Below are 27,085 nucleotides of genomic sequence, written 5' to 3'. Positions count from 1 at the left end.
TCACGTAGTTATGTATAAATAACTACTCAATAATTAACAAGAAGAAGTCTATTAACATCTGTATGAGGTCTGAATGTACTAAGGTCTAAGGTCTAAAATTTCAAACTTCATACCTGAAGGTCTGAAGTTTAAATCTAAAAAGTTCAATATTGAGAATTGAGACGATTAAACTTTAAAAACCTTGTATACTTGATTGTCATTCAAATAACGGTCCTAAAAGGCTAAAAAATGGTTATTTGTGCACTTCACCCAATCTTATGGCAGGATTGTCTCTACTTATACGGCCACAATCAGAAAACCTCTTTCTTCTTTTTCCATTTACCTTTCCCAAGAGTTTTTATTTTCTTGAGTGTGACGGTCAATTGCGTGAAAAACACAATATAGTGCGGCAACTGAAAGAAGGTATAAATTATACCGATGTTAATTACCCCACCCTCTATGAGGTATAAGATATTCCGGTGTTATCTGGTTTGTTACCAAACAGAGTATTAAGGTGGTATTAAATTTTTATACCACCCCTATATCTTCTTATACCTTATGCCAAACGACCCCCAACAGTTTTTTACCTATTTATTTCATGCGGTCACTATTCATGTGCAGGGTAAGTGTGTTTTGATTTGTAACTTAACTAAAAAGTAATTTAAGCAGTAAAGATAAAACAGTAACAAGCAAGAACAGCCAGCAGGAGTAAGCACATGTGCTTTCCTTAGAAAATCAATGGCAGAATACCATTTTAAGATACCAACTAAAAGCCAGAGTCTATTAAACACTATGATGTGAAAACCAAGACCAGTAGTAAGATCTTCAGGGAGCACCAAGCATTTATCTACATCAATAGTTCTTCACAGAGCACAACTAGCTAGTTTGGGATTTCATAGAGAATAAGTTGATCGACCGAATAGTTCTTCATGAGGGCAGTTCAGACAGCATGTAAACATGTTTCAAGCTCCTCCGACTTGTCTCTTCCATGTATCCTCAACGATCAATTCATCAACTCCCCAATCCTCATAACTGGTACAAACAAAAGCAAAATAATCTATTTTAGTAAAGGAACAATGAGTAATGAGAGGACAACAGAACATAACAAAGGAAGTCTTGCCTTCCATCAGGCAGATATCGACGAATTGTGAAGGGTATCTTCTTTTCTCGGAGCTCTTTCATTGCAATCTATTAAAGATGCACATAAAGAAGATTTACTCAACATTATACAAACTTTACAAGACAGACTCTTGTTTTGCCATGACTTCAGATATAATTTTTCTTGATATGTCACTGAGAGCAGGTAAAATAACAAAAATTAAAGGACAGTCTCACCTCAAGCGGATCAGTTTCACCCTCCAACTCAACCATAACAGGAGCATTCATGCTGCATGAGCACAAAAAGAACTCTCAAGTTATGAAAACCCCAATTTTTCAAACTACAAAATGGCTAATTGGGGAGTAAAAGGCAAGGACCTGATCTGGAGCGCTCGAGTACCCAGGATTCTTGCAAGTTCATATTTTGTCATATACTTGGAAGTTTTCCGAGGTCGTTCCACAGGCTCCTGCTCTGGTTTTCCTCACCTTCACCCAAAAGGGGGTCTGGCACTTCCTCATTGTTGACATTATCTTCTTCGACCTCTGCTCCTTCCTGACAATGAAACCCAATAATGTGTGATAGTTAGTACTGTTTACGCAACACGAATTACATTCCAATACTGAGGAGCATGAAATGAAATTATCTTACATCAGGCTCGGGCTCTATGGGCTCATCCTCGTATCTGCATCAATGTACACAGTTAAATGCATAATATAGAAGAGACCAAATGACTTTTCCCAGGTCCAGCATAATTCATCTCCACAATAACCAAATAAGCAAGGGACGACAAGAAGAAACCAGTAAGATAATGCTTAACCATAAAAGATAGTAATTTTTTGTAGAGCTAACAAGATCAAAACAACACTGATGCATAAGTTAAGTGTCATCCCACCAATGTGATGCGCATAGCATAATCCCCATAATTTGTAAATTCATGGTTCCATGAGATGCGCATATGCATACAGAAGGTTTAAGAAACTTTAGCAGTTAACTCCATTTTTAACTCCTTTAGCCAATTGCACTCCACGACTTCATCTTGATCCGCACTTAACACCCCCCCCCCCCACTCCCCTCCAACCCACCCAAAAAAACCTCTAAAACTCAGTTCACACCCAAGAAGTTAAAGTTTTGAATTTTGGCATATTCAAGCATGTGATTAGCTATAAATCATATTTCAAGCAGTGTCAGGAAGCCCCTACAAAATCAAAAGCCCCACGGCCAAACACCCCCACAGCTGCCCCTCTGTTCTCAGTCCACCACTAGTGAATGTTATCCGACTGCAGCTAGCTAACCAACACAGAATCATTTAAACACCACAATAAAGCCCCAATATTTCTAAGAGACACAGTAATCACTTTGAGCCAAAGGGATGATCCATAAAAGGCACCATCTAGCCAGAAATACAGTAACTTCCTCAGTGCTAGGACCACTATAGAGCACCCCTATCTACCTTATCCTAAAGGTCCTTCACTAAGACTGTTTCCATGCAGCATAAGCATTTCCAACTCAAAAAGAAAGAAATAAAAGGCTCAGAGGAAAAATAAAGAAGTTCTCAGCTGTTTATATGAGCCCCAACAAGCTTTGGCCTAACGGTAAGAGTACAGCTTGTGGTTAGGCGCACATCATGGGTTTCGAGCCCTACCGTAGCCAGAAGCTTGGTATTTAAGTGGAGAAGGGCAGGCCCATTATCCACTGAGTTTCAAACTATGCACCACTAGCCCTCAGTATTTCTCGGTTATAAAAAAAAAAACTAGTTATATGAATTTTGCTATTCAAACTAAAGGCCCAAAAAGTTTTTTAATTAACCGAGAAATCCACTTTTTCTAGCTTCAAACTCGTAACGTGCGCCTACCAAAGTACCAAATATCCACGTTGTACAAGGATCAAAAGGTTTAAAATCATAATAATAACTTCTCCCTCATCCTTAAACAGAGGTCTCGATAGCGACCCTTAGGCAGGGGCAGATCTGCCTTAGCCCAAGTGGTGTCACGTAACACCGCTTCGTCGAAAATCTTTACTAATTATTTATAATTCAAATGAAAAAACAAGAAAAACGGTAAAATTAAATAAGTGACACTACTTGTCACAAAGAAGCGTCTAGCTTATCTGGTCAAGCCTAAAAATTTCTGTGCAGGGCCATGAGTTCGAACCTGTGTAGCCTCATTCTACGTTTTAATACTTTTGTACTACTTGACTAGCAGATACATTTTTTGAATTGGAGGGGTGCTACTTGTTTTCCTGATTGTTTTTTAAATATGATATTATTATTATAGTTCTTTTATTTGTTCATGTCTAAAATGGTATGGAGTCGCTTTTGCTAGGGAGCGCTTTACCCGGACTTCCTGCACGAACCCAGATTAGTTGGGCCCAAAAGCAGGTACCATACGCCAGGTGGAAAACCCAAATAAAAAAGCTTCTCCTTTGAGAGTCCCGAGTCTCTCAACTCCAAAAAGATGACTTTTTTCATAATTAAATATGAACCCTGATTCATAAACCTTAAATACACCCTAATACACGAACTCATAAAACTTAACGCTAAGCTCTACACAGATGACAATTGTATAACCAAATAAAATACAAAGAAAAATAATTCAGTAAAACAACTACTACAACGTGAGTGTCAATATCCTGTTTCCTTTCATTTAAACCCGTTTCATTCAAATACTCAACAATTTCGGGTTCTCTAACACCAAAAACTAAATCAGGGAAAGAAAGAGCTAATCTTTTTGGGAAAAAAAAAGTACATACTCGTAAAAAAGAGTATTAACACATAAACCAAGTAAAAAATTCAATTACGGAAGATGGAAAAATAAATTGTACGAACCCTCCGTCCATATCATAATCCTCGTCAGCCATTTACGCGTCCGATTGAGAGCTCTAACTTCCCTTCAAAGTTGAAGCGACAGAGGTGGCAAGAGCAAGAGGAAGCAAAATATGGAGTCTCTTTAAAAATATAGAAGAAAAACCGAACTTTCCAGAGGTTCTCCTCTACAAGTGGATGTACAAAATTGCCCTTGTAGCTAAAATCTTCGCAATATTTGAACCAGTAAATTATATTCTTTTTGGGGAAAAAATAATCTTCACTATTCTAATATCTATTTTACCAGATAATTAAAGTAATCCTTGAAAAGAAAAATTCTTTCTAATGCTAGAAAATCAAAACGATGTGCAAAAAAACGAAAACCAACTAATGTAATAACTATCGAAGGTCTTGTCCAAATGTAATTCATAACTTAGTGAAATAATTACGTTTCGTATCATCTGTTTGTTCATAGACTGGTGTAATAATTATGTTTTTCGTGCGCATTGTCTATCCATCTTCACGAATTGGGCGACAGGCTCCTAATCACTTGAAGTTGTGGGCCCATAAAATATAATCTAACAAACAATAGTCATGGTTTCGCCATAACCGTTTGTCATTTTGACGTTTTAAGGTCATGATGATTTTTAATTTTTCATGTGTTAATATTCACGTCATTTTCATAAATTCGGGGACAGACTCCTAATCGCATGAATTGTGGGCCCATCAAAAACAACCAAACGAATAATAGTCATAATTTAGCCATGATTGTTCATTTTTTTTGGGCGTTTTAGGGCCATAAAACAAGAATTTAGGGCGATTTTTAATTTTTCGTGTGCTAATGTCCACGTCATTTTTATGAATTCGGACAACGAATCTTGAATCACCTAAAATTTTGTGGGCATGTGCATGCTCTTAATATTGGAAAATTAATTAGACAAGACCTTTAAAATCGATAATCACGCGCCTTAATTTGCACAAAACCTTTTGTATTCCGTCATAATTGGTTTGCTTTTTAGGTAAATCTATATGAAAATTATTCATAACTAGTGAATTTTTCCGTGTTTTACGCGGTTTAATAAGATAACTTTTGAAATGATATTTTTTATTTAGTTGCGAGTAGGACACCGGTGATCTCTACATTCACCTATGTAATTTCGAAATCTGCTTTCAAGCAGCTCCGTTTTCTAAGGGAGAGTGGACTAAAAAAAGGAGAAGCGTCATGCGTCATGCTTTTGTAGACCAGCTAGTATACATTAAAGAAAGTGGCTTCCTCAATTAAACTAGCTTCCTCATCTTCTCTTCCCCCCAACAACTTCACTCCGGAGGAATCGCATATTCTTAAGCGAGAAGATCAGACTCTTATTATTGAATTTCCATTGTTTGCACGTAATAGCTCATTCTCTTTACGTAGAAATGACATGGGATAGCTCTTTAAATAGAAAATAGAAATTTCGGTCAAAGCTTATTTTTAGAAGTATTCGGGCTACTATTAATCAAATAAAGGAATATTTTTGCAATGAGGAAGGAAAATTAGAAAAAGAAGTAGCAGAGTAAACAATGTAAAGTAATGTAAATAAGTATATTCCAGTAATAATCAATGTGTCCATACAAATGTTATTTCTCTCCCTTTATAGCTATTTCTAAGTACAACATTTCTTCTCTCTCATAATCGAGTCATAATGAGCAATTAATGACATTAATAAAATATTATAATTGACAATCGTAACTGTTCCATGAAGATTTTGTAATGTTTCCAATTATTCATGCTCATTAATTAAAGGTAAACGAATTTGTATTTTTTGCTGTCTTGGTTCATTCCGTCGGTATCTCTTCAAATTATGAAGAGACCCGAGCGAACGTTTCTTCTTGTCTCTTAGACGCCTTGCTCGTACCTATTAAGACTCGCATCTCTTTAAATACTCTCCTCCAGCTGTCACTTTCCTAATGATCCACGTGTCTGGCTACGTCAGCCACATAATTAATTCCAAGTGTAATATTAATTTTCTCCAATACAATAGCCATTTTTAATATGGTATTTAATTTTTATCCAATATTTTTAATGCTGGACAAAAATAGCCACTACTCCATTAAAATTGATAGGAAAAGACATTTTTACCCTTTCTTCATGAGTGCTGTGTAGATATTAAGGACATGGTATCCTTTACATTTACACTATACACATGAAGTTAAGGATGCCTTGTCCTTAACATTCACACTGCACATATGAAGTTAAGGACACGACATGACACTTTGTCCTTAATGTTTACACATCATTCATAAAGTTAAGGACGCAATATCCTTAATATTTACACAACACTCATAAAGTTAAGGACATTTACACTGCACACATCAAGTTAAGGAAACTGTGTCTACATTTCAATTGCACATATGAAGTTAAGGACACGAGGTCCTAAAGTTTAACAATAGAAGGTGCAAATACAAGTTAAGGACATTATGTCCTTAATATTTACACTACACACATGAAGTTACGGACGTCACATCCTTAACATTTACACTGTACATATAAAGTTAAGGACATGATAGGACACTTTGTCCTTAATATTTACACAAAATTCATGAAGTTTATAAGGACACCATGTCACACAGCACCCATGTCTAGCACGTGGGTGTTTTCTTCCGGGTGGATAAAAATTTATTAAGTACTGGCTAAAGAGTAAATACATTTTAAACAGTGGCTAAAGAGTAAAGACATTTCTGGTTAGTGGCTAACTATGCACTTCCTCCTTTATTTACGGTACTTAAATAGGAAATTTTATAAAATAAGATTTTCAATCAAATTTAGCTTAAGAGATATATAATCGCGAGTGACCATACACAGAGAAGCATGATACACTCTTCCTTTCAAATCAGTAAAAGGAAAACCTTTAGCTATCAATGGCTTATTTTAAGAAATTGTTTGAGACAATCTCTTCAAAACTTTGTCGAAATTCCTATAACACGTGCAAAGAATTTGAGACCCTCCTTAAGGTTCCTTTTTTGTCATCCTACTATGTGGATTCACATACAAATCATTTCAGCTATTTGAGATAAGGAAAATAATCATATTTTCTCAAGTTATCAATTGTCTTGAACAACTATATAATCATACATCCTCAATTATTTTTTAGTTGTTGGAAAAAATGAAAAAATAACAAAAACTTAATGTGAATTGCGTACAATCTATATATATATATATTACTTTTCTATTTATTTTTGGCCCCTTTTCTACCCTTAATGTGGTTTTCTTATTTTAATTTTATCTTTTTTCGGTGTTATTTCAACTTTATTAAAGTATTATTCTGTTTTATTATTGTTTGATCCACTTTCTCTTGAGGAGTATAACTAGTTAGTCCCTCTGGATTGGGTTGAATTCTTTCTGTGAATTTTAATACTTCCTCATATAATGGATCTAGTTCTAGTTGTAAATCACTCATGAAAGAGCGATTTCTTTTATTGTGTCTATCTTTTCTTTTAAGGTACTTATCTCACTTTTTAATACTTCTACTTGATGTGTTATTTTTTCTACTAATCTAGTTGTTTGTATTTCTAATTCTTTAGGTTTTTCAGTAATAGTTTTAATTAATTTTTCTATTTCATTTTTCGTAGGTATTTTTTCTAGATTAAACTTATTGTTCAGAAATTGTATTTTTCTGTCTATTTCTAGTCTATGTGATTTTAGGAAATCCAAATTTTGTTCTAATTTTTCTAGAGTCTTTCTTTGTTTAGTTTGTAATGCTTCCACTAGTTCTAGTGTTCTTATTATGTTTTTATTATGTTCTTGGGTTTTTTCTCCAAAGTTGATTATTAAATCTACTAAGGTATTGTATTTTTTATCTTCGGTATGTAATATATGTTCTCCACTACTAAAATTGCACTTTATTGTCGTATTATCTTTTAATATTCTATACTTCTTTTCTGGGTATATTTTTAAATCTAAATATTCTAGGTTCTTTAATTTATCTATTTTGTTCAACCTAATGGCATCCAAATTTTTCGTTTCTTAAAGAATTTTATTCTTTGATTTTCTAAATATATTTCTCATTCTATATATTGTATTTTCTACTCTAAAGCTGATATGATTTCTGAACTAATACTAGGTTTTACTGTATAACTCAGTTCTCTATTTATTTTTAGATCTGATTCTTCTATTTGTTTAGCTAATTCTAAAGTTGATATTAATAGAGTCTTAGTCTTTCGTAGTATTTTCTTTAATTCTTTTTTTCTCAGTATATTTCTATTTAAAATCCAATAGTTACAAGCTATTTCTTTAGCTAAAGGATGTTGTCTTAACATATATGTTACCCTAATGGGATATGTTTTATCTTATTTCTGATGGTTCGGATATAATCCTTTTCTTGTTGTATTTCAATATTAGTTCTTTCTATTTCAAAAAGAAGGAAATTTTGAAAATCTTCAGTATTTAAAATATCTAGTTCTGATTTTTCAAAGAAACTCTTTTGTGATTCTAATGTTTCTCTATATTATATGTTATTTCTAATGCTCTCAAGACTAATATATATTAGGTGGTGATGGTAACTTATGTATTTAGCAAAAATAAGTTGTTTCATAAACTTTTTGGTCCGAAAATCTTCTTGCTCTGGTACCAATATAAGAGGGGGTTGGATAAATATTGGATAAATAAAAAGGGGGGTTGACTAAAAATTAAAGTCTTAAAAATGGTAGTCTCTGTCTTTAATAGGGTTAAAATCTTCTTCTTAGATGGTATAAATGATATGATTGATGGTATGATAATATTAACAATATCAGATGCAGTTGTTTTCTATATATATCTGAACAGATACTACTACTGTGTTGTATGTATATAAAATGTACGGCCAAATCTACTATCGAATAAAATCCGATTTCTATGTCTAATATAAATTCTTCTAAACTTTGGGTAAGGCTCCTAGCAAAACTTTTTGGATGAGTATAATTATTATGATTAATGGACATTAACAATAAAATTATTTTTTTGCGATTAAACTCTTATGTTGTGAAAATCCTACTCGGTATTCTCTCTCTCTTATTCTATAGACTTGTATAGTTACAATATTATCCAAATTATGAACTGAGATTACAACAAATATATATATAGAAAAGTAAAACCCAAAAATAACTAAGAAGGGTATAAGTGTTTAACCGTGGCCGGGGTGAGGTTAAAGAAATAAGAGTTAAGAAAAGAGTTAAAATCTTTAAAAGATTGGGAAGAAGAGATGAGCAGAGTGAATTAAAAAAAGGGTAGAAAAGGGGTAATCTCAGTTCATAATTTGGATAATATTGTAACTATACAAGTCTATAGAATAAGAGAGAGAGAGAGAGAGTACCGAGTAGGATTTTCACAAATAAGAGTTTAATCGCAAAAAATAATTTTATTGTTAATGTCCATTAATCGTAATAATTATACCCATCCAGAAAGTTTTGCTAGGAGTCCTACCCAAAGTTTAGAAGAATTTATATTAGACATAGAAACCGGATTTTATTCGATAGTAGATTTGGTCGTATATTTTATATACCTACAATACAATGGTGTATCTGGTCATATATATATATATATAGAAAACAACTGCATCTGATATTGTTAATATTATCATACCATCAATCATATCATCTATACCATATAAGAAGAAGATTTTAACCTTATTAAAGACATAGACTGCTATTTTTAAGACTTTAATTTTTAGCCAACCCCCCTTTTTATTTATCCAATATTTATCCAACCTATATATATATAATACAAAATGAGTTGACACCTCTCTTTGGCCAAGGATCCTATTTATCTATTTTCTCTTTTTTTGGATTTTTCTCATTCTTTCCCAATTTCATACTCTTTTATGCTTTCAATGTTGTATTAGAGGAGTCTAAAGCCATTTTTATTCTCTAATTAAATTTTCCTAATTAATATACCTCCACTTTTTCTCTTCTTCTACAGAGGTTACATTTTGTATGGAAAAGGCATTGAAATATTTAAAGACCCTACTTTGTCATCGTTACATTTCAAGGTGTACATGTTGTTTTCACTTTCTTTTTCTTTGTTCATCTTCTTCCATTTCAATCTTTGTTTGGATTTAGTATTTTACATCTCAGTGCATCATTCTTGCCTATGTCCACATTTGACTTGGTTCATTAGCATAAGAGATGTTAATAAATTACGAGAGATTTTTTTAGGTGGTAGTTCTATCGAACTTAGAGCTATATTGTTGGACAAGAAATTATATTTACATAATATTCTCATGTTGAGTTTAAACTGTCCCATTTTCTGTGGTTGTGAATAGAAAAGTTTGCAGCAAAAGAGAATCAATATGATTAGCATTTTTCGTATTTGTACTAATTATTTTACTATTTCTTTAATTACAGATACACCATAAAACTTCAGGTTAAAAACATGAGGACAAGAAGGAAGTCTGGATCAGGATATTAAGCAAATTTCATTACTCTTAATATGGTATTGTGAAAGGTTTAGTTAATGATTATAAGGCCATGTAAAATTTTGCATGATGTCTTTTATTTCTCTTGCAACTCTTTCTTTTCAGAATTTATTTATAATTACAAGTAAAGGTTCATATGATTGTATGAAAGTTCTCAGCAAAAAGCAGACTTGCAATGAGAAATTGATGCAAGTGTTGCTGCAGGCTTCAGTAGTTTCTTTACTATTTTGCTTGCTCTTTTAAGGATTTTCAAATGAGATCGGGTATTTTTTTCTCATTTTTGGATATTTCCCCCCCTTTAATGTAGATGCACAGCCAACAAAACCTTTTTCTTTAGCCACCGGAACCATAGAGAGGAAAAACTCATTTTATATGAACATAGGATATTAATTATTCACAAAATTTTTATATGGACATAGAATACAAATTATTCACAGATATTAGTTATGCATAGGATACAAATTATTCACAAATGTAATTCCTGTAGAATCTACATCTCCTCACTTTCTCATGTATAGCCCTTTAATTTGTTTTTCAAAGAGACCGGTGGTTGGACTTTCAGTTTAAGCTCTTGTGGATTCCTTTTTCCTGACCATCCATTTTTTATGAAGTCATATATTGAATTTATAGGAGAACTTTCAATAAAAAAGAACATTTTTTTTAATTTTGCACAATTTGGAATAATTTGATGATATTGAGGGTAAAAAGACATAATACTATACCGTATGAGTGATTGGTTATGGGATGTTACGAAAATGATAAGAAAAATGAAGTCGAGTATGGACTTTTTTTATTGAAAATAAATGGGTAGAAAAGTATGAAAGTTGGAAAAGAGGAAAATACAATAGGAAAAACGTTAAAATAGAAATAATGGGGAGGAAAGAAATTCATTTGATTTTCATAGATTTGTGATATTTTCCCTCCCTTTAATTCACCTTTCTTATTTTTGCTTCTTGATTTTAAACATGGAGAAAATTATGAAAATAATAAAATTTAACTCTATAATGAAAAGGAAAAAGTTAAATACTTATATACATGTAAAATTTATACATTACCCACATAGAGATCAATTTTAATTGAAATTTATTTATTCACATATATGGTTTTTAAGAAAAAATTAGCTTCACCTATACTATTATACAAAAATCAAAAATTGAGAAAAACACAAATTAAGTGTTAATCTAATTTATTTGAATTGAAAATAGTATTTCAAATGTTTAAATTATAAAATATTTGTATTACTCCAATACTATTTAAAATTTAATATTAAATCTATTAAGGTCTTTTATTACCGCGCGAAGCGCGGTCAAATTCACTAGTTATTCCTAAAGTCTAAGATATACATGGTATTTTTATGCCAATCAAAAGGTAATATTATTGCATCTGAATATATGCAGTACACTACACGCATGCTGTGAGAAATAGTATTCTACCCAAGATACTCTCAACGTGAGATTGTCTATTATATATAGAGAGTACAATGTATCTAATCAACAAGGACTCTACCTAGAGTACAAGGTTATGTAAACAAGGACTCTTTATAATACAAAGTGTAAGACTAAATGAATTCTACCTATTCTATATGTGCTAATACACCCCCTCAATCTGAACTGGTGGGAGTAACAGACAGATTGTTCGGAAGAAAACAAAATTGAGATGAATGCAAGCCCTTCGTAAAGATATCTGCTAACTGCAAATGTGTTGGAACATATTGAACTATAAGATCTCCTTGTGCAACCTTATCACGAACAAAATGAAAATCAACATCAATATGTTTCGAGCGATCATGAAAAACTGGATTACGGGTCATGTAAGTTGAACTGATGTTGTCACACAATACACGAATTGGTTCATGAAGAAAGATACCAAGCTCACAAAGAATGTGACGAATCCAACAAGTCTCAGCAACAGTGTATGCAATAGCCCGGTACTCGGTCTCTGTAGATGATTTTGGAAGTGTTGGTTGCTTCTTTGCACTCTAAGAGATAAGATTAGATCCTAAAAACACAGCAAACTTGAAGTAGAACGGCGACTATCTGGACAACCAGCCCAATCAGCATCCGAGTAGGCAATAACCATGGAAGTCGGAGATAGGGCATGCAAAGTTAGATCATAAGTCAGAGTACCCTGCAAGTACCTAAAAATACGCTTGACACAATGCATGTGAGTGGTACGGGGAGCATGCATAAATTGAGAGACAACATTTACAGCATAGGCAATATCCGGACGAGTCATAGTCAAATATTGAAGAGCACCTGCCATGCTCCTATATTCACTAGGATCTGAAAGTAACTCACCATCCATTAGAGAAACAGAAGTGCGAGAAGCAATGAGAGTACGAACTGGTTTGCATGTGTGCATATGAAATTTAAGTAACAAATCAGAAATGTAATTTTGCTAAGACGAGTGAAGACCATGAGATGTACGAACTGCTTGAATACCAAAAAAAATGGAGATTGCCTAAGTCCTTCATAGCAAACTGATGGGATAGACGAGAAATAAATTGATCAAGAAGACCATTATGACTACCTGCGAGAATGATATCATCAACAGAGAGTAATATAATAAGGACATGAGAAGAAGAGCGATAAATAAACATCAAACTATCAGATTTGCTACAAGCAAAACCATGAGAAATAAGAAATGCACTGAAGCGATGAAACCAAGAAGGTTCATGTTCATGGATATTAGCACTCAAAGAAAATTGTTTCTTTGGCTTAGAAATACCAGACTTAGATCGTGTTTGCATTGGATGTCGCGAAGGGGTTGATGGCGAAGTTGAGGAATTAGTAATAGGTAATGAGGTAGACAAGGATGGCGAAGAACCTACATATAATGACTCACTAAGGCTAGGTACAAGTGAAATAGGCTCTACAGGAGAGATCTGACAACTTGTGGAATCTATAGTTCTAGAGGATAAAGTTTGAGATACATGAGAAGTGTTATGTAATGATGGAACATCAGTAGACACAGAAGATTCAAGTTGAGGTGGTAGAATCCTACGATTTAGAGGCGACATGACAACAAGAGGATCAGAATTAGAGGATGAAAGGGAGACAACAATAGGAGAACTAGACAACTCAGAATATGAAAAAATTAGTTTATGAAATATAACATGTCGACTGACATATACACGACCAGATTTTGGATCTAAACAACGATATCCACATAGCCAAGGAAGACACATCTAACTGAACGAGGTGTAAACTTATGAGAAACTCGAGCAGACAAATTGGGAAAGCAATCACAACCAAAAACTCGGAGAAAGTTGTAATCTGAAATTCTATGAAAAAGTTTCTCAAAGGGAGAAAGGCCATGTAAAATAGGCGTAGATAACTTGTTAATGGTAAAACAGCATAAAAGGCTGCATCAACCCAAAATTGAAATAGGAGAGTAGCATCTTTTATAATTGTGCGTACCATTTCAATAATGTGTCGATGTTTCCATTCAGCAACCCCATTTTGTTGAGGAGTGTCCGGACACGACTTACGAAAAGAAATGCCAGAATTAGTAAAATGTGAAAGCATGGCCTTATTGTCAAACTCGCCTCCTCCATCACTTTGAAAATATTTTATCTTAGTGTTAAACAAATTTTCCACCAGCTTTTGAAAGACACAAAAATGAGTAAAAATTTCTGATTTATTTTTCATTGGATAAAGCCATGTAAATCGAGAAAAATCATCAACAAAAATAACATAATATTAAAAGCCCAAATTGGATAAAATGGGTGATTGCCAAACATCTGAGTGGATAATATCAAAAGGAAAAGAACTACAATGTTCCACTTGATTGAATGATAAACGATGAGACTTTCCTAGACGACAAGAGACATATTTATTAGTAAACGAAATTGACAAACTAATAGAATTATTGTTTTTAAGCGTAGCTAAAACACGAGCCCACTATGTCCCAAGCGACGATGCCATGTATCACCAGACTGACGAAAAACAACATAAGCTTGAGGAGAAGAAGACCTGGACCAAGGAGATAAATGATATAAATCGTCCTCACTGGAAGCTTGAAGGAGAGTTTGACTAGAGGCTTTGTCCTTAACAATAACAGAAGATGAGTCAAAATTATAGCATAATTATTATCCTTACATAATCTTTTGACAGATAGTAAATTATGGCGGAGATGGGGAACATGAAATATGGATTTCAAATGAAGGGGACGAGATAGAGTGAGCAACTGAGCATAGCCAATATTTTCAATTTTAAGCAAAGATCCATCCCCAACCAAGACATGATCAGAACCATTGTAAGCAGATTTATGCATAAAATTACCTTCAAATGGAATTATGTTAGTGGAAGCAGCTGAGTCTAAATACCAAGTAGCATCGTTTGTTTCACCAACCGACATAGCAGCGAAAGACTTAGGCAGATCGTTAGCAACAAATTCATGGTTAAAATGATTATTACACTGAAGAGCAGAATGACCAGGATTTCCACAAATTTGACAAACAGTTGGAGAAGGTGGAGGACTTAAAACTCCAATGGACGATGAAGGTGCACTAACAGATGGTGAAATATAAAGGACAGTTGGAGCACTACCAATACCTGACGATGATTGTCCAGGGAAACCATTACGAGTAAAAGTGTTGCCAGAAGATGCCTAATGTTGTTGACCCCAACTAAAGGAGCCTCGACCTCTACTGCCACGGCCTTGACCCCTAGATGTGAAAGAACGACCCCTGCCACGACCTCTTGGAGAAGCAGATTGAATACCCGAGATATTTGAGTGATTTGAGATTACATTTTGAGCAGCAAATGCTTATGAGTGACAACTGTATCTATATCCTTGAAACGCTTCAACTATTCTTCATGGAGTAGAAGCTTTGTTCTGAGTTCTTCAAGCGACAATGAACTAGGAACGTGCATAATAATCCCAACAGTGTCATATTCCTTGCCCAATCCAAGAAGCACATGATCAATAAAATCTTGAGAAGAGATAGGAGAATTTATTGCTGCAAGATAGTCATGATGTTTTAAGCGTCAATACCATACAAGAGGGTGGTGATTTATGTGGTACCCAATTTTTGCTATAGAACAACCTGGTTCTTCTAGGTGTTCTAACTACTACTATTTGCAGAATAATATGTACATAAAATAAAGAACACAGAGATTTTACGTGGAAAACACCTAGCTCAAACGGTGAAAAAACCATGACCTAATACTCAGTAGGATTTTCCCAAACTTCCACTAAAATCACTGAGCCAAAACAGCATTTACAAAAACTCTTTGTAAACCTAAGGATTAACTCTAATCCCGTTGTGGCACACAACCTCAACTGTTGCGATAACTTCAAGTTAGCTATACTTGAACAATCTAGGTACTTAATACAATTGCTTCTATAAAAGCTGAAAGGTACATCTTTAAACTACATACTACAATTGAACTAGAGTAAAAGATTGACACAATGGAACTGGTTCTTCTATCTCGTTCAAGTAGCTTCAGCAGTGCACACTCAAATCACACATAAATTACTTGCAAAATCGCCTTGCGTTTTGCTCTCAATTTAGTTTCACTTCTGCGTATGTGCAATACCTGTAAAAGAGAACAGTCACTGTCATTTAATAGGTTAGTAATCAGAGTTTGATCGGGACTCAATTGCTAAACTTCTATCATAGAAGAGTTCGTGATGATCTCAAACTCTAACATTATCTTTATCCTAGATCGTGTTCTCTTCATATAAGGAAACTTTCTCCCCTTATCTAATATACAACCTTTTCGATCAGATCAGAAGATATTGCTGCTTGATCAGTAGGACTTATCACGTGCATCCCACATGCATAGATTGATCATGACTGTGCTTCACAAGATGGACATGGTCCATGACTGAGTTCATTTGTCATTCTTCAAAACTTCACTTGTTCTTGGGCCAACAAATTCCCCCTTTTTGATGATGACAAACTTTGTGCTTTTTACTGATTTGAATCTTGTAAGAACTCAGGTGAACCATCAATACTAAACTTAGAAAATTCACTTATCATTAAGGACCAGGTTAATTAGGTTATAAATATCACTTATTTTCAGAATGTGTAAAGCACAATATCTCTTCCCCCTTTTGGCATCATCGAAAAGTTCCATACGAAGTGTGATACCCAGATTTTAATAAGTACCCATGGCCACATGGGAAACTGCAAGTGCAATCATGGTGCAATCATCAGTAATCAAACAAACATATTTAAACTATCAAGGACAGATTAATCATTGAACAAGAGAACAAGTTCAGGAGACAGAAGCTAGGAATCCTAAGGCTTGGAGGAACTGGAGGGTTGGGTTTGAGTTTGGAGAAGATTCAACATGTTCTGAAGAATTCCATCATTTTTTTTCCTTTTCTTTGGTAAGCTCAGTTGTGAGACCATATCTCTCAGTTTCCACTTCAACCACACGAGCCTTGAGCCTAGCAATTTCAGCATCCTTGGCTGCACATTCCTGAACTAGAGTCCTAACTTTGTTGTTGATGGGGGTCTTCTAGGATGAACCGAGTTTAATGGGGATGGAATTGACTAAATAGTCACAGGCAAGAAGAGTTTTGATGCCAAAGTGTTCCTTGCTCGAAGCCATTTCCCATTTCTTTAGAGGTACATTTAGCCTGTCCAGAAGTGTGGTAAGAATGAAGCCATATGGAGTAGCATGAGCTTTGGAGCCATTTATGACCCTATCTAGCAGTTTGATAATGAAGGCAAACCAGTTGATTTGCTTTCCTCTCTCCAGGCACTCTATAAGAACCAGATCCATGTAGTTAGTAGTGTGCCTTCTCTCATGTCTGTGCAATAAGCACTTGTTGACAAATTCAAACACAACCTTGTGCTCAAGCCTTATTTCACTTTTCTGCACAGCCCTGGCTTCAGTCACCTCTTCTGAATCACAAAACCTCTTGGTGATTTCAAGGGCAGTAGGGAGGGAGTCTAGGCATGACCACCTTTGCTTTTTGTAGTCATCAAACACTTCAGAGGGTATGTCCAAGATCTCTCCCAATTTCTCTGCATCAAACTACACTTGAACTCCTTTCACCAGGCTACTAATGACTTCATCCTTAATAGCAGTATTGGCCATGAATTCAATCAGCTCATTTCTTGCTAGCCTACCATCCATCTGAAGGACCATGTCCTTCCATCCCTGAGCAGCTAAAGCATCTACCAATCTCATCATTCCTGGTTCCACCAGGTCCTTCAACAGTCTACCCTTTAGAATCTTTCTTCTGCCAAAAATGGCAAGCTTGTCCTGTTCCTTCTCAGAATCATTTTCTTCTTCTTCTCCACTCCAGTCATCATCATCAGAAACTTTTGATTGTTTGGTTTTCACTGCAGATCTTGTCCTTTTGGCTAGTGTGGGTTCAGCAGCTACATGCACAGAGGAAGACTTCTTGGAAGAGGTCTTGGGCTTTTTAGGCTTGTGTGTAGGAACCTCCACTGTTGTACCCCTTTCTTGATGGACTAGTTCCATCTCCTCTTCCTCAACAGCCTCTGATGATTCTGCAATCTTTTCCTTTCCTTTATCCTTTTTTCTTTTTCTTACTTTCTTCTAAGGCCTTTTGTAGATCAACTTCAATCCGTTTCACCTTGCTTCTTGTGGCTCTACCCCTTGGTAATGAGGAGGCAGTAGGTGTTGGATATGAAGACTTTCTTTTCTTGGAAGGCTTAGGAACATTTGGAGCTTTTGTTGTGGGAGTTTTGCGTTTCTTTGGGTCATATCTTGCCCCAACCTTTTTCAGTAGATCAGCTAGGGTCTCTTCAGTGGATGAAACAGGTTCATCTCTCCTTGTGCTCAAATGAACCAACCCCTCAGTAGCTTCTCCAGAACTACTTCCCCCTGACTTCATGCCACTCTCTTCTACCCTTTCATGTTCAACCCCACAGATGGCAGGCACTATAATTTTCCCAATTCCCCTCTCTTCACCACATGCACCCTCTTTCTCATTTTCTTTTTCAAAATTCTTTTTACCTCCACTCCTACGTTTCTCAGTCACTTCAACATCTCTAATTGGTCCAACCAGAACAAATCTAGTCTTTAGGTTTTCAATCACAGATGAACTTACGTCAGAAGGATATTCTTGAATCTTTTCAGAGTTAGAAGACCCATGTCCTTCACCCTCAGTTGCGGATTGATAGGATTTAGACTTAGAGATGGAGTCAGAATTTGGAACTTGGCTTTTTTTCACTTGGCTTGCTTTCAACCTTTCATTTAAAGCCTTCCTCAGAGCCCCAGATGCTACAATCTTTCGAGAAAGCATTTTCACCCTTCGTAGTCTAGGTTTTGGGGATACACTGGGTGGAGTAGATGAGGATGAATTTGAGGGAGATGGTGGTGGAGAAGTTCCAGAATTTTCTTGTGGGTTAGACATGATTGTTAGTTTCTTGAGAGAATCTGGGAATTTTGGAGAAGAATGCAAGTGAAAGTGAAGAAGAGTTTTTAACGGTTTGGAGTTATGATGAAGGCTGTAGAAAAGATGTGTATTTAAAGGAATAACACATTTAATAAGTAACGGCAGCCTATTTGGCTTCCCTAGATATTAGGCAAAAATTATGATTTAGAGTTCTAGGTGGACGGAACTGGTTCAATGCTAACAGATAGAATTTTCTAGGAATTTGACAAATATAGGACTTCTGCTCATGATTGAATTATTAATCTTTCTAATTGCGCAAAGTATAGAAAACATATCTGAGCTTTCATATGAACCCATACTGATGAACCAGGTTCTTCATTTAGAACTCTCTTGAACATGCCTCAAATGCCATAATAGAGAAAATTTTGTAAGAGATCAGTGAGTCATATAAACACATGTCACAGGAGTATACTAATTAAAGTATGAAGCTGAGTAAGAATTAATCTAGATATTTACAGAAGTTCAGAATTCCTAGCCAATTTTTTTTTCATATTTTTTTTTCATTGTGCATTCTGAGCTGGACCTATTAGGTGATCTTAATCATCCCTGTCACACCTCCTTTTTCGCCTGCGCCCGCAAAGGAAAGGGACGTAAAGGGAGTTTTTCCAATTAAAGGACAATCGAAACGAGATTTTATTTAAAGATTCAGAGTCGCCACTTGAGAGATTTGTGGTGTCCCAAGTCACCGGTTGAATCCCGAATCGAGGAAAAGAATGATTCTGTTTAACAGTATGCGCACCAGAAATCCGGATAAGGAATTCTGTTAACCCGGGAGAAGGTGTTAGGCATTCCTGAGTTCCGTGGTTCTAGCATGGTCGCTCAACTGTCATATTCGGCTTATTTATCTGATTTTTAATACATGTTGAATCTATGTGCAAATTTTAACTGTGTACCGCTTTTATTATTATTATTTTTACCGAGAATTGCAACATCGTGAAAATACATCTCGAACCACGTCACATCAATGCACCCGTGGTTATTGACACATTTCAACTCTGTTGAGATTTGAATTTGGGTCACATAAATGTGCACCCGAGTTTAAGAAGATAACATTATTAAATACGCGCCTAAAGCGACTAGCGTATCATAATTTTGGGTAGGGCCGTGAAATTTTGCTAAACGGTCCATCCCGAAGTCTAAGTAATTTTACCAACACGTATAGAGGGCCCCACAGCTTGTGTATTTTTGTTTGTCGAGGCTCGTCTCATTCATTATTTTTTAAAAGGAATTTGCAACGTCGTGGAAATGCATCTTGAACCACGTCATAATCAATGTACCCGTGATTAGCGACACATTTCGACTTCGTTGAGATTTGAATTTGGGTCACATAAATGTGCACCCGAGTTTAAGAGAGTAAATTATTTAAAGCGCGCCGGAAGTGATTTGCGCGTTGTTATCTTTTGGGGAAGGCCGTGAAATTGGATAAACGGCCCGTCCCTAAGTCTAAGTATTTTAAAACAAATATTTATTGAGGGCCCCACAATTTTGTATTTTTTATGCGGCGAGGCTCATCTCATTTTTATTCAAGGATATCCTAAAGCGACTATGATTTCCTATTTATTGGTCTCTAAGAATAAAGAAAAATCCTAATCAATTAGCATTAATAGTTCGGGCTTCAAATTCAAATCCGGGTCCAAACAAAAAGGAAACACCTTCTAGTTTGAACCCGCTACCTAACTTAAGATCCGCCGCCTGCCGTTGTAAATATTAACAAACCAGCTACCATTTCGATCCAGTTCAACTTTAGCTTTATTATATGAATTGGATTATTGGAGTTAATCTATGTGGAATACAAAGCCATTTTTTTTTCTTTTACGGTTTTTTTTAAAAATACATCAATGCTTAAAACTGACATCGAGCTAACATTAATCGCTAACATTCGAGAACTAACATTAGTTACTAACATTATTTACATTGCTATTTAAAATGATGTTATTTACTCAAGTGAACTCGCGATTTCAGAATTAGACCTATTTAACCAACATGCTGATTTCCATAAACTATTTGAACCTGTTTTGTGACATAAACTTTTTGAAACTGTTTCACGACTACTGAACAAAAGAATTAAATACAGTATATTTCATAACTAGTAATCACCAACTAAGATTAATTACAATTGATGTTTCATGTTTGTAGAAATAGATTCAATCAGTCCAGTTTATGCATTTCAAAATCATTCCAATACATACTATGAAATTTCAAGTAAACTACTGCTTATACATCAAATTAAACACAAAGAAATAGTTATTTTCAGAAATCCATTCCAACAACTTTTTACTTCCTTTCCTTTAAATTTGAGAGCTGTAGAACATGTACCTGGATAATGAAAATACAAGAAGATGAAGGAGCAGTCAGCAACAATAGTAACACAGCAAAATACAGCAGCAGAAAGCCCAACACAGTAGCTTCAACACCTCAATCCAGAAATCCCAGCAACACGGAGAAAACTAGTAAAAATGGAGAAGAAAAATAGTCCGAAAATCTCTCTTTGTTTTCTCTTTCTAGCTTTGAACTCTCTCTGGTGTTCTTCCACTCTCAATATTTCAGAAAATTTGGTTCTATCTTTTTTACTCTCTCCAAAATGAATTCTGTCCCTGTATATCCAGAGTGTATATCAAGTGTATACCGCTCTCTCCGCTCCCTCTTTTTTTTTCTCTCTATCTATTTTTTACTCTTTTTTGAACCCTCTTCTTCCTTAATTTTCTCTTCTATTTATAGCAAAATTTTCGAAATTTTCAGATTTGTTTTATTATTATTTTATTTTCTTTTAATTAAAAGAAATCCCACTTACAAATTGTTTTTATTTTTTTAGAAAAAGAAATCCCACCTTTATTTACTTTTATTTTTAAAATTCCAACTTTAATAACTTTTATCTTATTTAAAATCCCACTTTTTATTTTTTTAAAAGAGAATCTCACTTTATTTAACTTTTCTTTAAAAAAACAAACCACTTTCTCTTTCTTTTTCTTTTAAAAATGCTACTTTCAATTGCTTTAAATTTTTTAAATTTTCAGATACCTTTATATTTATTTTTTAATTTCAACCTTCTTTTACATTTTATTTTTTTAAAATTTCCACAAAACTTTTTATTTTTATTAATTTTCTACATTCTTTTACTTTTTTTAAAAGAGAATTCCACCTATTTTTACTTTTATATTTTTTTTATTCAATATTTCCCTTTTTCTTATTTTTTAAATCATTCCCGAAATTATTATTTAAAAAAAAAATATTTTCGAATTTTTTTTATATAAAAAAAACAAAAAATAAAAAAAAATATTAATATTGATAATTCACCTTTTAATTTTTTTTGGTATTTTTATCCTATAATAAAAAGTGTAATAAAACTAAAATAATAGTAGGTTAAAACCCCCCTAAAATATTTACATAAAAGAAGTGATAAAAAAATTAAATGTTGTTAAAAATTAGGTGTTCACCGCTGCCCCTCTTTGCTCGAAAACACGAAGAGCTTTCAGACAAAGATAAAGTGAACAATGCGACTAATTTTTTATCATATAGTTATTCGAAGGAGGAAGAAAATAAAAAAGGAAAGGCGCAACCGAATCCTGGTTTTGGACAGCCTACATATCCCTGGTTATAAGGGAATCAGATCGCGTCTAGTTCAGAAAGTTTTGGTAGCTGGGACTACCATGAGACTGCGATGTTGTTGTTACTGCTGTTGCATGCTATTACCACTGCTTTTCGATCTCCTTATTACACCATTGCTAGAAAGAAAACAAGAAGTTATACTAAGCTATGATCTATGAATTACAAAGATTTATTCTCGAGCTTGGTAATGTGACTGTTGTTGCCTTGTTGCTTTGTGTTCCTCTGGTATTTTTTTACTTCTAGTTCGACTTGTGGTCTTCCTTCTGATTTATGTTGGGGATTTTTGTTGTAACCCTCTGCTTTACTGACTTAACTTCAATGTATTCCTCTGTTATATGGGCGGGCTCCCAACTTCAAAACTTGAAATGTAAAGACTAAAATGTATTGCTCTGTTGTATGGGCGGGCTCCCAACTTCTGGACTTGAAATGTAAAGACTGAAATGTATTGCTCTGTTGTATGGGCGGGCTCCCAACTTCTGGACTTGAAATGTAAAGACTGAAATGTATTCGTGGGCTCCCAACTTCCAGACTTGAAATGTAAAGACTAAAATGTATTCCTCTATTATATGGGCGGGCTCCCAACCTCCGGACTTGAAATGTAAAGACTAAAATATATTCCTCTGTTATATGGGCGGGCTCCCAACCTCCGGACTTGAAATGTAAAGACTGAAATGTATTCCTCTATTATATGGGCGGGCTCCCAACTTCCAGACTTGAAATATAACAACTGAAATGTATTCCTCTGTTATATGGGCGGGCTCCTAACTTCAAAACTTGAAATGTAAAGACTGAAATGTATTCCTCTGTTATATGGGCGGGCTCCCAACTTCAAAACTTGAAATGTAAAGACTGAAATGTATTCCTCTGTTATATGGGCGGGCTCCCAACTTCCAGACTTAAAATATAACAACTTAAATGTATTCCTCTGTTATATGGGCGGGCTCCCAACTTCAAAACTTGAAATGTAAAGACTGAAATGTATTCCTCTGTTATATGGGCGGGCTCCCAACTTCAAAACTTGAAATATAACAACCTCCATTCTACAGGCGGGCTCCTGACTCCTTTAACTTGAATCATCTTTTTTCAACTGCTTCCCTCAAAACTGGTGTCTTATTCCTCTGAAAACTATTGGGGACAACTCCGGTATTTTATTCATAACTATGTTATTTTCCTTCTTCAAAGACTACTTCCTTTAAAGCTGGTGCTTTCCTTCCACTGGAATTACTTCCCCCCGACTGGTGTTTTCACTTCTCTGAAACCTGCCGGGAATAACACTGATGGGGAATTATCTTCCTTCTTTAAGACTAGTTACTTTCCTCCCTTTAACAATGGTGGGGATGATACTGACTCAAAGACCACTACCCTTAAAACTTGGGTTATTTTGCTTCTTCCAAGATTGCTTTCTTTAAAACTTGTACTCTTTCTCCCGTAAACTGCGGGGGATTCCACTTCCTTCAAAACTTGTGTTATCTTCCATCTTCCCCAAGTGGGTATCTGATTTCAAGAAAATTTTCGCAATGAGAGAAAATTTTCTGCCCCAGTTTGATAATCTTCTTTGTGGCCATGTCTTCCCGCTGTCAATAATATCTCCTTTCCCTGTTTCAAATCAAAGAGAAATTTGTTAGTTTAAAACGTGGTGAGTGGTCGTGCCACTTCTGCTGGGGATGGTTTTTCCCTTTTTCCTTTCCCTGCTTTGCTACAAACTTGCTGGGGATGATATTATTTGCTGAGGATGATACTTCTGCTAGGGATGTTTTTCTTTTCTAGACCCATTCATCATTTGGTCTTGCGACCAACTTCTTTTCACTTTATCGCCTTATCTTTGGCCTGTCCTATTCGCATTTTGCTTTGCACCATTTTTGCAACTGGTAGTAAGCTCTGAAAATCCTTTTCAAAAACAAATTGCTGGGGAGGTAAAGTATTTAAACCAAGAAATGAAAAAGTGATGATTTCAAAAAATAGAAAAACAAGAAGTCTTTCTGAACAAATGCTGGGGAAAAGGAAATAAAAGAACTTATCTGAATGATATAACCGATCCCAACGATCATGTCGTGCATTTTAGATTAATCAACCCAATCTATTTGTATCAATCAACCTTCGGACGGCCTCATGTTGCTGGGGATAAACAAACACTCAACTCTTTGCCAAATGCGGATCCTTTCCGCCAATCTTGTCTTGTCGCCTCATAGTGCCCTTCGAGGAGTTTGCACTAATAAGACTCTCTCGTTTCTCTCAACTCCCGTCGTCTTATGGTGCCTGTGAAGGTTTTCACCGAAAAGACTCTCTCGTTTTATTTCTCTCATCTTTCGTCGCCTTATGGTGCCTGTGAAGGTTTTCACCGATAAGACTCTCTCGTTTTATTTCTCTCATCTTTCGTCGCCTTATGGTGCCTGTGAAGGTTTTCACCGATAAGACTCTCTCATTTTATTTTATTTTTCAGCTGGGGATTGGAGTGCTGCCGATATGACTCTCTCTGCTGGGGATTCTTTTCAGTTATCAATTCATTTCCAGTTTATGATCCTCTTCTCTGCTGGGGATCAGAGTGTTATGCATAACTCGGCACTTCTCGGATAGTGATCGGGAGGTCTTTTTTGGACATCAATATGGGTTTTTGTGTATGGCCAAAAAGAAAAGGGGTATCAAAAGTTCAAAATAATTTTGATGGGTAAAACAGTACAACTCTTGGAATCAAACTTTCTTTCCAAAATTATAAACACAACTTGTGCCCCAGTTTTTCTTGCTTGGGGATTTTTATTTTTTGTTACACTATGACCGAGTCGTGAGGAGCCTACGTATCCTTCTTTGAGGAATCAGGTCAAACGTAGTTCCCAATTCCTTTGTTTTTTTTCTTGTGACTTTTCTTTTGTCTTTATTATCATTATTTTTTTTCTCTTCTCTTTTTATTTCATTTTTATTACTGATTCCAAAAGAGGGGTATGAAAGAATAAATAAGGCTCAAAAGAGGAAGCAAAGGTTAAAGTGTTTGGATAGAAGAAAGAATTACCTCTGTCATTTCATTCTCCGATAAATGCTAAGTACAAACAAACAACAATTACAATTACAAGAAATCATACATAATATCTCTTAACTACGTCAGAATTGATAGCCATGTCGACGCATTTCCCTTCGATATCTGTTAAACATAAAGCGCCATTGGTCTTGCTCTGTTCAGATTGCGATAATCAACACACACACTAATTTTTCCATCTTTTTTTGCACTGGCACCACATTAGCCAACCAATCAGGATATCGAGCGACCCGAATAACCTTAGCATTCAGCTGTTTGGTTACTTCTTCCTTAATCTTCACACTCATGTCGGTTTTGAACTTCCTCAATTTTGCTTGACGGGAGGAAATGCCGGGTCAGTGGGCAATTTGTGAACCACTAGATTGGTGCTTAAACCCGGCAGTTGTCGTATGACCATGCAAAATATTTTTGAATTCAATAAGTGCTTTGATTAGTTCTTCCCTTTTGGTTCAATGTGGACGCTTATCTTAGCTTCCCTGATATCATCTGCATCCCCTAGATTGACGGCTTCCGTGTCATTTGAGTAGGGCTTGGTATTTTTTTTTCAAATTGGCTCAACTCTCTGTTAATTTCTTCGAAGGCTTCATCCTCATCGTATTCCGACTCATCATCACAATCTTGTACTATAAGTTCGAAATCAGATTGATTTTTTAGACTAGGTTGAAGATCCGTCGTGCATGCCATGTCATTAGAATCAGTATAAAGAGAACTATTCAGAAGAGAAAAAGAAGAAGAAAAATTAAAACAAAATAAGGAATGAAGAAAAAAAAAGCTTTCACTTTATTAAAATACGTGATAGCAAGGTTTCACACTTTGGTGAGCACAAAAATAAATCTGGATTACAACCCTGGAATAATCCAGACAACAAGAAAGAAAATCAGAGCCCACTACCAAGACTCCCTCCAGATAGGAAGAGGAGTAGCCATTCACTTGTTGATTTTTGCTTTCAGCCCCACAAACTGTACATCCGCCTTGCTGGACCCTTCCCCCATCACCATAACTGGCTTGTCATCTACACACTACACCACTGCTTTTCCACTGGTCGGTTTTTCTTTCGAACTATTTTCACTGGCACGGATCATCATTACCGTTTGTGAGGGCTTCTTAAGATCCCCTCCCTTGTGTACTAGTTCGATCATGTGGGTCTCATGGTGCACCGGTAGCGGATTTTGATTAATGTTTGGTGCTTCTGGAGCCTGAACCTCGATCCTACTTGTATCAATAAGCTCTTGCACAATATTCTTCAACTTCCAACATTTCTCAGTATCATGTCCGGGAGCCCCCGAACAATATTCACAGCTCGCTGACGGGTCAAGATTTCTAGGAAGGGGATTTGGAAATTTGGGCTCAATAGGATTTAACAGGCCTAACTGCCTCAATTTGTGGAACAGAGTAGTATATGATTCTCCCAGCGGAGTATATTTCTGCTTTCTCTCATTCTTGAAAGCTTGATTCCCACGGAAACCTGACCCCGAAGGATTTCTATAGGCCCTCGGAGGTGGATATATGTATTGTGGATGTGGGTATGTGTTTTGTGGAGGTGGGTATGTATTTTGTGGGGGAGGTGCATGCCATTGCGGTTGAGTCGGAGGCTGGGTATATGCTTGGGCGTGATGGGCGGAAAAACGTGGCTCTGATGGTGGGTAGTAGGGTTGTGGAAGGCCATATGGCATGTGTGGGTAATTTGAGTGATGGAGTCTGGGCTGGTAGTGAGGGGGGAACCTCCGAATCTGGACCAAGTACCTGCCTCGACTGTT

The 27,085-nt window shown here is 35.5% G+C and overlaps 1 protein-coding gene across 1 annotated transcript; it reads right to left on the bottom strand.

The window, feature by feature from the left end:
- Window positions 1-701: 701 nt before the first annotated feature.
- LOC104214946 (DNA-directed RNA polymerases II, IV and V subunit 6A-like) lies at window positions 702-3,998 on the bottom strand. Its single transcript, XM_070171558.1, is given in 7 exon segments — window positions 702-1,011; window positions 1,100-1,167; window positions 1,315-1,366; window positions 1,456-1,562; window positions 1,565-1,630; window positions 1,727-1,760; window positions 3,903-3,998. Coding segments are annotated over 7 exon segments (429 nt in total). The 5' UTR covers window positions 3,935-3,998; the 3' UTR covers window positions 702-941.
- Window positions 3,999-27,085: the final 23,087 nt, after the last annotated feature.

This window comes from Nicotiana sylvestris, chromosome 4 (genome assembly GCF_000393655.2).
Source record: "Nicotiana sylvestris chromosome 4, ASM39365v2, whole genome shotgun sequence".
Classification (NCBI taxonomy): domain Eukaryota; kingdom Viridiplantae; phylum Streptophyta; class Magnoliopsida; order Solanales; family Solanaceae; genus Nicotiana; species Nicotiana sylvestris.
This window is presented reverse-complemented; position numbering and strand designations above follow the sequence as displayed.